The 14,565-nt window shown below is 52.5% G+C and overlaps 4 protein-coding genes across 4 annotated transcripts; 2 read left to right on the top strand and 2 right to left on the bottom strand.

Annotated features, from left to right (window-relative positions):
- Positions 1-484: 484 nt before the first annotated feature.
- Positions 485-3,686, bottom strand: SAPIO_CDS9070 (Xyloglucan-specific exo-beta-1,4-glucanase; the record flags this gene model as incomplete). The annotated part of the gene is made up of 11 exons (XM_016790559.1): positions 485-493; positions 571-875; positions 941-983; positions 1,049-1,281; positions 1,347-1,438; positions 1,501-1,549; positions 1,612-1,705; positions 1,783-1,904; positions 1,954-3,310; positions 3,394-3,572; positions 3,638-3,686. The coding sequence occupies 11 exons, from the start codon at positions 3,684-3,686 to the stop codon at positions 485-487; spliced, it is 2,532 nt and encodes an 843-aa protein (XP_016639862.1).
- Positions 3,687-5,407: 1,721 nt separating this feature from the next.
- Positions 5,408-7,695, bottom strand: SAPIO_CDS9071 (ATP-dependent RNA helicase MAK5; the record flags this gene model as incomplete). The annotated part of the gene is made up of 2 exons (XM_016790560.1): positions 5,408-6,265; positions 6,325-7,695. The coding sequence occupies 2 exons, from the start codon at positions 7,693-7,695 to the stop codon at positions 5,408-5,410; spliced, it is 2,229 nt and encodes a 742-aa protein (XP_016639863.1).
- A 546-nt stretch (positions 7,696-8,241) lies between these two features.
- SAPIO_CDS9072 (Protein HIR1) lies at positions 8,242-11,663 on the top strand (the record flags this gene model as incomplete). The annotated part of the gene is made up of 4 exons (XM_016790561.1): positions 8,242-8,278; positions 8,411-8,698; positions 8,773-11,484; positions 11,566-11,663. The coding sequence occupies 4 exons, from the start codon at positions 8,242-8,244 to the stop codon at positions 11,661-11,663; spliced, it is 3,135 nt and encodes a 1,044-aa protein (XP_016639864.1).
- A 1,312-nt stretch (positions 11,664-12,975) lies between these two features.
- On the top strand, positions 12,976-14,367 carry SAPIO_CDS9073 (uncharacterized protein; the record flags this gene model as incomplete). Its single annotated transcript, XM_016790562.1, has 3 exons — positions 12,976-13,500; positions 13,619-14,084; positions 14,270-14,367. 3 exons carry the CDS (start codon positions 12,976-12,978, stop codon positions 14,365-14,367), a joined length of 1,089 nt encoding a protein of 362 aa, XP_016639865.1.
- Positions 14,368-14,565: the final 198 nt, after the last annotated feature.

The raw sequence follows: 14,565 nt of genomic DNA on the forward strand, positions 1-14,565 counted from the left end.
TGAAAGCCCTCGGGGTATGAAATGAGATCTTCAAGGGATCAAATTGTATGTCAAATTATGGACTCGACTGAAAATGGAAGTAGCCTCAAACTTGCAGCTCGACCTGAATGTATCATAAGGGTAAGACCCTATATTTGAGAGGAGTAAATTGTTCATCTTCTGGCAAGCATGCGGCGCGTGATACCCTGGTGGCTTCGGCGGTTCCTCTAGGGTAGGCTCTTTATGAGTTTGTGTCGACTTGTTAAATAATTTAAGAAGCCATATGAGCAGTATAAAAGTATGAGGAGCGTAGAGTGCCAATGCCACAATAGTAAGGAAGCAGAACAAGCAAGGGCTTAGATTGTATGTAGAAACGGACACATTATCGCCCGTGAACATGTAATATATACGAAGAACAGAGGTTTATATACTCGACGGCAAACGGGAACATCCCAAAGCTCACCACTTACTCGGCGAATGCGGCTCCCCTACCTAAATCCGCAACTTACAAGCACTATCAGGGAAATCTATTAGTATTCTTACGCACCGCTTGACAGACATTTCATGTCACGAGACTGAGTTGCTCCATACCTGAGAGTAGTAATCGTTCGTCTTCTGGCAGGTATAAGGCGCAGCACACTGGTGGCTTCCATTCCAGGTCAAGCCACCGCACTGCGCATATCTCGGCTGCTCGCCAGCTGGGGCCAACGCGAGGATCTTGTCAGCCGCGTGCTCTGACGCGACCACGATGTAAGCCGAAGGATTAGCGGTGACCATGCCGGGGAAGATGGAGGCGTCGACGACGAAGAGGTTGTCGGTGCCCCAGACACGGGTATTGGTGTCGATGACGGCGGAGCCGTTGCTGCGGCCGTCGTCTTGGCCGGTCTTGCAGGTTCCTGAACGGGGCTTAGTGTTTCTGTAGTTTAGGAAATGAATGCGGAAATGTCATTCAAGGTCTTACCGATCCAGTGGTTGGCACGCCGGTTGGACGTCGAGACAACCATCTAAGATCTGTTAGTCAAAATCCAATGACAAGGAGCGGAGGAAGCGAGATCTAGGATCATCTCACATCAGTGACGTATTGACGAGCAGTAACACCAGGGGGCGGGTATGTCCAGACCAGGCCGGGGACATTAGCTAGAGCGGCCTGCAGGTTCTCAATACCCTTGATAACCGCCTCGATATCGTTGGGGTCACGAAGGTAGGGCACAGTCGAGACGGCCGTGTTGAGGTTGCGTGTAATCGTCATTCGACCTCGGGACTTGGCACCACGACCAAGGTACTGACTCATTGTGATGGCCTCTGGAGAGATAAATACTTCAGCCACTGCAGCTCAATACGGTCAAAAAATGAATGGGAGAACTTACTGCCGTCGGGAGTGTCAAAGGTACCCTCAACGCGAGCAGTCCACTGCAGCTGCCGAACAATACCATCATTACCCCGGATTTCCTCGAAGAAGCTGGACGATGTACCATTAGTTTACGCTCTGTCTGGACGCACATATGCTAGCGATAGACTCACACTGGGCCAATGTTCGGGGCAGATTGGGCGAGAATGCCGGCACGGTTATCTATAAGCTGCGGTTAGTTGTCAAGAATCACTGTCGAAGTAGTGGAAGTCATCGTAGCGCACTGAGATAGAGATTCTTATCGCTCGTAATTGGGGCGTCCCACGCTTCGTAGAAGTCATAGAACTCGACATTTGGATGGGTGATAACAGTGTCGGTCTGGCTTCGGTCAGTACTCTTTTTTCGCATAGAGTGGCAACAGTCTTCCAAATTAAAGAGATCTCTCCGATACTTACGTTTGTGTGGTCCTCTAGGTTGTATCCAACCGGAAGATCGATCCACTGGTCCTCAGAGATCATTGTCGGTCCATCAGTCGAGTTTTGGACAACTTGCAGCTGGTCGATCGGGCCGATACCACCTATATCATGTTAGGGCCGGTAGTGGATAGGCGACACGGATTAACTCACTTCGAAGCAAGATCTTTGCGCTGCCAAAGGTTCCCGCAGACAGAATGACTCGTCCTGTTACGGGAGTCAAGGGAACGGTTCCAGTGTAACCTCCGCTAAGGAAAGGCTCGACCTCAAGACCAGTAACATGGCCGCCCGATCGGATGACTCGCTTGACGGCAGTACCAGTCCACATCTTAAAGTTGCTTCGCTGACTGGCGGAAACTAAATAAGTCGCTAGAGGACCACCACGCTCGCCGTTGGAAAACATGTAAGGAGTATGGGTGAACGTCCTGTTCTTCCTATTCGGTTCTTGATTCGCAGACACCTCGGACCAGCCGGCGTTACGAAGGCCGGAAGATACGGCGTCGAATCCTTGCTGAAGATAGAGTTTCCCATCCGTGGATGGTACAGTTGTTCCAGGAATCTTCGAGAACACGCGGTTCGTAGCCGCGGCGACGTCATTCGACTTCCAGCCTGATGGGAAGTTGTAGTCCCAGTCCTGAGAGTACGGCTTCCACCAGAGACCGGCGTTCACGGCGGTGCCTCCTCCCAGAACACAACCGGCCATCTGGTCTGTATCAGTACAGGCGATCCCTGCGGAATCATGCCAAATTTGGTTGCAAAGACCGGGAACGTCAAACCGGGTAAGAGAGGTTCCCTCAAGCCACGCGGGCTTCATGCTGCCTCCCCACCTGCCCGTGGACGGCGGGCCCTTCTCGATAAGAAGAACTTTCTTGCCCTGGGCACTGAGTCTATCAGCCATAGGCAGACCACCAGCACCACCACCGACAATCACGTAGTCGTAGGCAGTGTCGGTAGGCACAGGGACTCCAGTCTTGGTTGGGACACTAGAACTAGTGGAAGAAGGCGGGGTCTCTGTGTTGGTAGGATCAGGCCCACCTCCACAGTCTCCAGTCACGGTCTTGGTAGCAAGTGCAGCCCAGCTCGAATAAGACGGGTTGGCAATGTTACTATCAGGGATAGCGGGGAATATGTTTTGCGTGTCATGCTGTTCAAGGCGAATGTTGGCAGGGCAGCTCGGGTTTCCAGGCGAGCTGTAGGCTTGGGCCCATCCGAGAAGCATGAAGCCACTGCTGGAGCTAATGCCTCCAGTCTCGCCGTCCTGATCCCAGGCAAGACAGTTCTCGCAGCGGAAGATGACGGAATAGTTTGTCCCGTTCACGGCTGAGGAGATTTGTGTGAGTTTCGCGTTGCCGGTGTAAGGAACTGGCGTATCGTATCCACTCGCCCACATGAATTGAGTGAGGACTTCATCGCCGTAGGGCCAGGCCATAAGCAGAAGATTTTGCGGCATGGTCCCTCCGAGAGAAATGCCACACCACCCAGTCGATTTCCCATTGGGAGAAGAGCATGTCTATGTAATGCCATGTGTAAGTCAGACACAGGCAATAACAAAGAGAAACCAAGATACTGGGCAAATTTGGAAACGTAGCGTACAAGAATACCGATAAACTCAGTAGCATCAGTCGACAGGGCATTCGACGGCATGGCCATACCAATGGTCATGCCGCCCTGGGTTTGACTCGTAGTTGCTGACCACGCATCGAAGATGATGCCAGTCTCGGGGTCGGTATAAACCGTGGCGAGAGGGCCCTGGGCTTGACACGACTGCCATACTGTTCGGATATAAGCCAATTAGCTAAGTGCTAAGTCAGGTCTGAGAATTCTAAGTGTGACATACAGGAAGCTGCGGTGACGATAGTCGTCGCGACTCGAGAAGTGAACTGCATGGCTTCTGTACCGCCTGCTAGCAAACAACTTACGAGACTATGTGAGGGCTGTCATGGCAGGCTACATGCCGGAGGAGGGCGACGATCTTTGTCCATATAAAGGCCTAGAGAGATAGCACCCGCGGAAACCAAGGTGACGTCAAAAACATCCCTGGTCGCGGTGCCTCGTCATGGGGATAATCACAATGCTTCTGGTAGGAGGAAATAAAAAAGCCCATTGTCCAACGTCGGAGTGGTACGGCAGGGTTGCATCGGATCTCGGGTTCAACATCCTGGTACCAACGGCAGGGCCAAGTTTGGGTCTTTTGAAAGTTAAGCTCGTCGATCGACCTGCCAGTTCACTGCTTGGACAGTCTGGTCTCTTCACAAATACTTCGTATTTCATAAGAGCTTTGGTGAACGGGAGATGATCCGAACATTGCGAAGTAACATATGAGGCTTTATGGGTATTCGATCGTGATTCTAGCTGGCAACGTCAAAGTCTCGGTATTCAAGATTTTTTTTTCTCTTTTTATCGAATAAATTTCCCGGGTCTCCTCACATATAATCCAGGAACAAATTTGCTCATCTAGTTTAGGATAGGGCAATCAATTGGCCCCTTCTTTGGTCCGTCAAGGCTGCCCTGTCCCAAGCGAGTCTTTCGGGCCTTATCCCGAACGAAGCCAGGGGGTCGAGAGTAACATTTGTGGGGAAATTCGGGGCCGCCCCTGAAGAAACGTAACCTAAAGGTGTTATTCTCTTGGCTCGCTACTGGCTGCTCCGGAACTCAAGCAGATGGCCCCCGGCTCCCAGTCGTCGTGGGAAACCTGCACGGCGATGGTGGATTTTCCGGTGGATTGGGGGCCAATTCTGCATACGTGTAAACTGGATATTAGCTCCACCAGGAAGCGAAATGACTGCCGGAGTAATAGATTCCAGGGCCGTGGGGTGCGCCCCCGCGAGACCGGGAGAAGGGTCAGAAGTGCCGTTGACGCTTCCATCAATATTGGATTCAAGGCGAGACTCGTCGGCTTTGTCTTGCCCCCAGCGAACCTGGAGGTTCTCAACTCCCACCGTTATGGAGATGGAGGTACCATTGCATCTGAAAAGGACCAAGTCTCTGCTTATAAATTCTTTCGTAAATTTTCCTCTCCCTTTCTCCATATACCCTAGCTCGTGGCCTAGAGATGGAAAGAAGGGACACTCCTCCATGGCGGGCTGTCGGCGTGGGCTTGGGCGTAGGCGTGGGTGTGGGCATGGCGACTGGCTCCTTCTACTTCGCATGGACAGACATGATATGACTGTGTATAACTATGAATTATTCCTTGGGTCGTGGAAAGAACGACTTGGCTCGACTGCTGTCTTAAAGCGGTCGACGATTTGGTGCAAACATACCTTGGTGACCAGCCATGCTGCTGTAACGGTGCAGTGACGTCTTCTCATTCCGCCAGTTATTGCACTATTCGATAGGAAAAGGGTGTGGGAGAACAGCCCAAGGGCCTTCAATCTTAAGACTAAATGATACCTAGCCGCACATACGCATTGACTTGGCTGATCACTATTCATTCCTGGTTTCCTATGATAGAGCGTCGTGTTGAGATTGTATTTGAAGCTCTGGGGTTATAACAATATCATGTATGGGATTGTATTGGATTTCAGAGCAATCCTAACGCTCTCTCCATTCCCTCAAAAGTGCCTTGAATCTCTGCGAGGCACCGATTGTTCCTAAGCGCATAGTTAAGCTAGTCATCAGGCATCAGCCCATCCACCTGGCCTAAAAAGTCGCCCTTAGCCTCCGCCTTCAATAATGCTTCAATATCGACACGTCCTCCGGTGATATACCGCTCGCTAACGCCCGTATTAACCTTCTTCTCCAACAGCTCCCTCAGCTGCGCCTTCAGCGCTCCAATCTCCGCCCTGGTCAACTGAGCCGCCTCCCTCTCCTTTTGCTTCTTTCCACTTCCCCTACCGCCCCAGTTCTTCACCTGCTCCAAGTCATCACTATCGTACTCGACCCCAAGCTCTTCCGCCGCCGCCTTGACCCAGTTGTCCTCCTTCTTGTCCTTGTCTTTGGCGATAGTAGCATCCGCGATCTTCTTGGCGAGTGTGAGGCGAGGCTTCAGTTTCGAGACGACACGCCTGTCAATGTCGATCGTTCGAATAAGATACTTTTGGCTCACGGCTTTCTCTTGGTGAACCTTGGCGACCAATCGCCTCGTTGGAGTTACTTCCTCCGGTGCGCACAAGAGGATGCTGACACCGGAGTTCTCTCCACGCGCCGTGCGGCCAGATCGATGCACGTATGCGTCGGCGGTCCGGGGGACGTGGTAATGGATGACTTGGTCGACGTTGGGGATATCGAGACCTCGAGCTGCGACGTCGGTCGAGACGAGAATGGTCGACTCGTTGGGCTTTGAGCCGGCAAAACGCTCGATTGAACGGAGGCGAGCCTTTTGGATCATCTGGGAATGGAGTGGGTGGACCTTGAGATTCAAATTCTGGAGCATTGGCGCCAAGCGGCGGACGGCGGAGATGGAGTTGGTGAAGACTAGGGATCGTCGAGACGGGTTTAGCATTAGAACTGCGTAGAGAAATAGGTCCTAGAAACAGAGTCAGCCACAGTTGTATTTCGATGGTGAACGATTCTCGATCACTATACCTTCTCAAGAGGACCGCATTCCACGAGTCCCTCTTTCAGCTTTTCCGCCATTTGAGACACGGGGTTTACATCAATAAACTTGGGCTTTTCCTCGCGGAAGTTCAATCGCTTCAGGAGGTACTCCATTGACTGCTCTTGGCTCATCAAATTGTACTTTCCCTTGCCGGCCAGCTTCTGTTGCAGCGCCTTGTTGAACGTAGCCGAAAACACGAGTGTCTGTCGAGGACGCAGTTCCTCCTCGCTGCCATCCTGCTCTTCATCCGCATCAAATCCTAGCTCCTCACGATCGAGGGCATTGAGAATTTCTTCGACCTCTTTGAAATGTCCCTCTGATAGCAGTCTGTCCGCCTCGTCCACGACGAGGAAACTGATTTCCTTAAAGGCCTGGAGAAGGGGGATATCAGAGTTGATGACTTCCCAAAGGCGACCGGGCGTTGCAATGACGATATCAGCCTTGGCGAGCTGACGCTGTTGCTTCAGGACTGAGAGACCACCCGTGACCGAGCAGACGTATGGAGACGAGGACAGTCCCATGCAGAGTGCCTTGATGTGGTCCACGAGTTGATGAGCAAGCTCTCGTGTAGGAGATAGAATCAAGGCAAACGGAATCTTAGTCTCCGCGTCGTCTTCGTCTTCGTCTTCTTTCTTTCCTTCATCATTTTGAGCCTCCAACCACTTTTCGATGATTGGGATTGCAAAAGCCAGAGTCTTTCCTGAGCCTGTCGAGGCCTTGCCAATCACATCATGACCCGCAAGGATTTCAGGAATCGCCCCGGCCTGGATAGACGTGGGGCTGGAGAATTTCAGGCGTGCAATTGCCGAGAGGAGACTAGGCGACAAGTTTAATGAGGCCCAAGCAGACACGTCCGTCTCTGGCTCAGCATCAGAACCCTCGTCTCCCTCTCCTTCCGCCACAGGTTCGTCTTCCTGCTCGATGGCCTTGCCCTTCTTCTTCTTCTTCTCCTTGCGCCCATCTGATTTGGAGGTTTCGGCCGGTTCGTCGGCTACTGGCTCTTCCTCCACAGTGGGCAAGTCGTCAAAGCCCTCGAACTCCTCACTCTCCTCCTCATCCTTGTCGCCGACCTCCTTCTCTTCTCCAGGCGCGCCGGTCGCTACTGAATCCGGCACAAAGAACTGCACGTTCTCTCCATTCTTAATCACGTCGACACCGTCAATCGCCTGGAGACCAAGAATTCCGTCGACATCTTGAGTCCAAGGCAAGGACTTCGCATCGAGTTTGCGGAAGCCGGCGCCAGGTACCTTAGGCCCGGTCTTCTTTCCCGGTTTACTTCCAGGCTTGTGGCGCTTTCCGGGCCGCGGCTTATCTCCTTTCCCCGTCTGGAGTTTTCTCTTCTTCAAATTTGGTTCCATTGTTGATTAGTGATGGAGACTCGAGTCGAGGAAATGTGACAGCATCTGTAAAAATTCCCAATTTTCGTAAATTTTTTGGGCTGGATCGGCCTGCAGGTCACCGACGCCGACTTTATGACTAAGCATCTAAGACCACATGTTGCACGATTGACCCTGATGGAAGTGAGGACTCAAAAGTTATAATCGCCTGCTTCGTTTGACAGCAGTTTAGACATTTTCATTGATAATTAAAATCTCTAATCCAACCTCTCTATGTCTGAAAAAATCTGTGAAGTGATAACTAGGGATTAGATATTCAGGTATGCCCATGATGAACATCCAGAAAGCCATGGTCCGCGCTGACAGGGAATCCACCTGACAGCAGCTGCTTCCAAGCATATGCATCCACTTTCGTCATCCCTTCGATCCTAGAGACAAAGTTGGCGTCGCATTTCAATTTCGCGACTCGAACACGGACGATTAAATCTCTACTCTCGCGAAGCTCATCGACGCGACGACCCTCGCATCGCACCATTGCCAGCCCTGAGCTCATGCGATAGCCTCAATATGCATATCATAAAGCCATCCTGGCTAAGCCATAGCGGTAAGTTTTCGTCGTCCTGACAATTCTTCGAGCCCCAAGCTTTGAAGCTGTCAGGTACCCAGTGATGGCGCTCAGAAGCTCAATGAGAGCCGTCGAATGATGCTGATTGTTGCTCTTTCCCCGGCCCGACAGGCGAACAAAAGGATTTCGAGGTGTACAGCTGCCACGTTTCTCCCGATGGCAAGCGATTGGCGACGGCCGGCGGCGATGGCCATGTGAGGATTTGGTCCACGGAGGCCATCTACAACGCCAGCGACGCGACCTACAAAAAGCCGCGACAGCTCTGTCATATGAGCCATCACCTGGGCACGATTCACTCGGTTAGATTTTCGCCAAACGGGAGGTACCTTGCCTCCGGAGCAGATGACAAGATAATATGTGTCTACTACCTGGATAAGGGCCCCCCAACGACGACCTTTGGTATGCTTTTCCCACAGATAACACACAGCATGTTTACTGCTCTTGGGCACATTCTCTAACACGCTTATCATCAGGATCATCCGAGCCACCTCCCGTCGAGAACTGGAAAACACATAAGCGCCTAATTGGACACGAAAACGACGTACAGGACCTCGCCTGGTCTCCCGATTCCTCGATTTTGGTATCAGTCGGCTTAGATTCGAAGATCGTTGTGTGGTCTGGCCATACTTTCGAGAAGCTAAAGACCATCCTCTCGCACCAGAGCCACGTCAAAGGCATTACTTTCGATCCGGCAAACAAGTACTTCGCGACAGCAAGCGACGACCGATCCCTCAAAGTCTTCCGTTTCACGCCCCCTGCCCCAAACGCCACTCAACACGACATGATTAACAACTTTGTGTTGGAGACGACCATAAACGCGCCGTTCAAGAGCTCTCCTTTAACAACCTACTTTCGACGATGTTCCTGGTCACCCGACGGAAACCACATTGCTGCCGCGAACGCCGTGAACGGACCCGTGAGCTCCGTCGCGATTATCGAGCGTGGTCAGTGGGATAGCGAGATCAATCTAATTGGCCACGAAGCTCCGACAGAGGTTTGCCTCTTTTCTCCTCGCCTGTTTCATACACAGAACCCGGCGGACGGACAAGGGGGCAATCTTGTGACCGTGATCGCATCCGCTGGCCAAGACAAGACCCTCTGTATTTGGAACACAAACACGTCACGGCCCGTAGTGATCTTCCAGGACTTGGCAGCGAAATCGGTGGTCGATTTGGCTTGGGCGCCGGACGGCCAAACAATATTTGCCGTAAGTCTAGACGGTGCCATCATAGCCGTCAAGTTCGTAGTCGGTGAGCTAGGTTGGCCAGCGACAGCGGAAGAAAACGACAAAGCTCTGCAAAGGTTCGGGGGCTCGAGGAAAGGTATGGGTATTGCGGAGGATGTCGATGGCCTAAAACTGGAAAGCCATAGCAAGGCCGGCGAGTCTCGAGCAGCGGAATCACGAATGGGCGCTCTCATGGGTGATCTGCAGCCTTCTGCTAAAGACCAAACCTCCAAGGCGGCAAGCGGAACTAAACCCTCCACCGGTAAAAATGCAGCAGCGACCAATGGCCACGTCGAAGGCGAAAAAGACAAGGAAAAGGAGAAGGAGAAGGAGAAAGAGAAGGATAAGGCGGCCGAGGAGTCGGCCGAAAAGACTGCAGAGAGAGTCAAGGAACTCAAATCCAGAGTAACAATCGGGAAGGACGGCAAAAAGAGGGTGGCTCCGCTCTTGGTCTCGTCCTCGGGGACAGGACACTCTTCTTTGCCGCAGACTCAGCTTGTTGGCTCAACCACCAAAAAAGCAGCCCAGACTGAAGCGCCACAGACGATTATAGATATCGCGAAGCCTTTTGAAGGCCTACCGAAGGGTGGCATTGCGACGCTTTTGCTTGGCAACAAGCGGAAGGTTGCGGCCGCCGAGGTGGACGAGGATGAGGAGCCAGTAGCTAAGAAGCCGTCCGGAGGGCCGACACCGATTCTTGCAGACGGCGGTCTCGACGGTGTTGAACCTGCGGCGTTGACAGCGGCCGCAACTGGCACTATCCCAACTCCCGAATATCTCCGGCCTGCGGTCCTTAACCCTTCTATCGCCTTTTCAAAGTTGAGACTAGGAGTTCCCAGTGTCCGGACACATATCTTACGGCCGCTTGAAAAGGGCGTTCTTTTGTCAGAGAGCACACTCGAGGAGGCTTCGAGGATCCCCGAAAACATCATTTTTGAGGCACGCAACCCCTCGCTTGCTAGGGATCCAGCGAGGATATCTACGTCAAAGCGCGGCGCACTCATCTGGCAGGACTTCCTTCCGCGAGCCGTCCTTCTGGTGACGGGAAATCGAAATTTCTGGGCCGCAGCGTGCGAAGACGGCAGCTTGTACGTCTGGACACCGGCGGGAAGGAGATTATTCGGTGCCATTGTTCTTGAGTCACAACCGGTCATTCTCGAATGCCGAGATCACTGGCTTCTTTGTGTCACGGCAATTGGTCTCTGCTATGTCTGGGACATTCGAACTCAATCCTCGCCACACCCCCCCGTCTCTCTTGGCCCCGTCCTAGAGCTTGCATGTACATCACTTAGTGTACACTCTCCCTCCCCTGGCCCTGGTATTACCGCCGCCACCCTCAATTCTGCCGGAAACATTGTCGTGACTCTCACCAATGGAGACGGCTACTTCTACGCGCGAGACATGTACGTTTGGCAACGCCTGAGCGAAGCCTGGTGGGCCGTCGGTTCCCAGTACTGGAACAGCACCGACTCATCCATCAGCGCTCTACAATCCACCGCCGTCGGCGCTGTCACGCCCAACCCGAAGGACGGCAGCACGGCAAACGTATCAGGCGGCATCCTGCCCTTCCTCGAGAGGCACACCACGAACGAGTTCCTGCTACGCGGCCGCGCGTACAACCTGCAACGCATCGTTAAGATGGTGCTTGCAAAGGATGGATTCGAGGGATTCGAGTCGAGCGTGAGCATCGCGCATCTTGAGAATCGTATGGCGGGCGCGTTGCAGCTTGGTGCGCAGGACGAGTTCCGGTTGTATCTGTTCATGTACGCCAAGAGGATAGGCGCGGAGGGTCTCAGGGAGAAGGTGGAGGAGCTCCTCAACTCTCTCCTTGGCGGAGTTCTTCGCGACAAGGTCCCGCGCAGGGGTGGTAAGGAGGATGGCAGGGGCTGGTTCAGCGCCGAGGGTGAGATTTGTGGATGGGACCGCAAGGAGCTCCTCAAAGGGGTCGTAATGATTCTGGGTGAGTTTTGGACCCTCTTCCCACCCCCACTACGATCGGTGATCAAATCTAAGCCCGCTTACTAACATTCTTACTCCACAGGTAAATTCCGAGAGCTCCAGCGGTTGACAGTCCAGTACGCGAGGGCACTTGATATTACGCCGCAGGATGAAGACGATGATGAAATGTCGGTCGAGTAGACCATGAAGATTAGCAACTACGGACGGAGGAAGAAGCCGAGTGTTTGACGGTTGACGTGTATCTCTATTACCATGTAAGACTAGCATTCCCTGGAGTGTTTACGGCGGCGAGTTTGATTCTATCTATTTCCTCTACAAGCGTGTTCCCCTCAGATCATCCGCGGTCCCGAGGCCTCGTCGTATGGCATGCGTGGCGCATTGTCGGGTTGAGAGAGTTGTTCTTGGTTCTAGTTGGAGGGTTTGACGGCGTCTAGGCAGAGTAATGTGGAAATGGCATTTGATATGTTCTCTTTAACCATGATGAGATGCATCGTCATAATCGGACCAGCTGCACTTCCAAGTGGCTTTCACCTCTTGCTCCAGGTCATCTCAACAATCAAGATTTGAAGCGGTCTCTTCTGGTGTTACATAATACGATGAGAAATCGGAAGGAAGGCGGAGGTGGAGGAAGGCTTGGAGTCTGTCATCTGGCAGGAGAGACCGGAGAGACCAAAGACCAGAGACCAGAGGAGTGATGACAACAATTCAAGGCATTGATCATAGGAGATGGCGACTTCCTTCTCTCCTGAAGCCATCTTGCACTCTGCCGTTGTTTTGCCGGCCACTTCTCACCGATGACCCTCCTCCTCTCACTCCCTCACTCCCTCTCTCCATCTCTTCCCTTCTTCCTCTCTCACACCTTTCCTCTCTCCCCCTTATTTCTTTGCCAACATTGAACACTTCATTGTTCCTTGAACTCTTCAAAATCAAGGCCACCCCACCCCACCCCACACAATAACAACACCAACCATAACAACTCTCCGACACATCTCTCTTTTCGTGCCCCCCTCCTATTTTTCTCACAACCCAACCCATACCCAGACCATCAACACCCACCTCATTCTTTGACTTATCTCCTGGTTCACTTCTTTTTCAATTGACTCCAATACACCTCTAATCCCTCGACTCGGCGACGACCTCGACAGATACTAGGTGTCCCTTGCAAGCTAAGCTTGACCAGATCCTATACCATCTTTGATACCTCGATACCCCTTGCTGCAGGTCACTCTTTACTAGCAGCCCGAGGCAGTTAGCCCTGTTTGCTTGACTTCTTTTCCACTCAAGCTTTCTTAGGGACCCTTCAGGACAGTCATTGTCCAAAGTGTTCGATACTAACCTGAGTCCTTTCCTTTCATACCCCTCTACATAGCAACCCTCACCTCAGCAAGAATCACTCCAGCATTTACTATTGCCCCTTGCCTGCACAGATTCCCTTTGACCCCTTCAGCTTTCTTAACTGTCCTATGCAGGATCTAGGATAAAAGGAACCAGCATGCCTATCAACAGAATTCTGGCGATCCACCACCTTGGTTGGAACTTGTGTCTAGTCGCGTTGGCTGTCATTACCATTTTGGGCACCACTCACTACTACACTCATCCATTCCACGAGCAGCTAGACCAGCCTGAAGAGCTGGACAAGCCTAGGGATGACATGGAATTGGTCCGTTCTGTCATGGCATCTGTAGTCCAGGAGTGTCAACTCCAGCCTATGATTGAGACTATGGCTGAACTTCAAGCCGCGCTCATGAACCAACGCTCGCCTTACGATTGGGTCTTTCTCAGCAACGAAGATCTGACAGATGACTTCAAGGAAACAATTTCTAAGTTCTCTAGAGGTTCCAAGGTCTTGTACCAGATCATCTCTGAGGACATGAAGGCCCACCCCGGTCCTGGCCCCGAGTCGCTCAACGATGGCAATCACACGAACGTCAACTCAACCCGCATTGTGACTTCACAGATGATCGCCAACTACGAGATCCTTCAGGACTATAACTGGCTGATGATGGTGTCTCCTGGAGTAAGCAAGCACCCATCCACACCCATCCAACATTCCTTGCCCAAACTTGGCCCCAGAGGTGGGGCATCATGGCCAGATCAGCCAGTTTCAGACGCTAACCTGGCTTGTCCCGCTGCAGTCGAAATTCCCGACTGTATTCGATTATGACATCTTCTATGAGATGCAGAACCGCGGAATAGTCTACGGTTATGGCAAGCCGGACTACATTGATGACGGTGATAACCACCATGCCGGCCCGATTGACCAGCAGCGCTGCCAACCCGTGGAGTACCCGCAGAATGTTGGCAGCATTCCGTGGACGTCTGAACTCGCTGAAGTCGATGACCTCGACGAAGCTGGCGACTTCGATGATGAGCATGTCCTCGGGGGAAAGCGCAATAAGGTCATCTTCAACGGTACAATGCGACTCGGCGGCCACGAGGTTCCTCTCAATGGGGCCGACACCGACGCGGAGTCTCTTTGGTCTACGGGACTTGTCCGCGGCCTGGGCATGCCTGGAGCCAGTTTTGAGATCGCTTTCCTCGATATTTTCCGAGATCCTTCATACTCGGAAATCTCCAAGGTGGTTGGTCGTATCACTGCTGGTAAGCCACTCCGCCCCCAGCCCTTATATGGCATGTATTCAAAGCCCTTGATCTGATTAAACTTCGGTGGATCAAAGACCATGTATTCAGCTCGCCTGCCCTCTATACCGAGTCAGGTTGTCAGGGACATACCTTCCAAGGAGATGAAGCGTCCGGTCCAATTGAAACCGGTGGCGCATCCGTAGGCGCACCCGGCGTGGCGGCTCGGCGTCAGCGTACCTCTGGAGTCTTTATCGTCCTCGACGACTCGTCGAGAAGCCTCTCTGCTCTGCATGCCCACTAGGAGGACAGAGTCATTGCAGGCTTTGATCGATGGGTGATGATGTCGGGACGAACCTCCCTAAGCGAAGAGGACAACTACTATAACAACGAAACTGGCCTTGTTGTCGTTGATCCCCTCGGAGCCCTTGAATTTTGATTGTAAGCTCTTGGAGCAAGTTTGGTTGGCGTTGAGCGGCTGCGCGTCTCTTAATCTCGCCTA

Source organism: Scedosporium apiospermum, assembly GCF_000732125.1.
Source record: "Scedosporium apiospermum strain IHEM 14462 chromosome Unknown SEQ_SAPIO_0132, whole genome shotgun sequence".
In the NCBI taxonomy this organism is placed as follows: Eukaryota; Fungi; Ascomycota; class Sordariomycetes; order Microascales; family Microascaceae; genus Scedosporium; species Scedosporium apiospermum.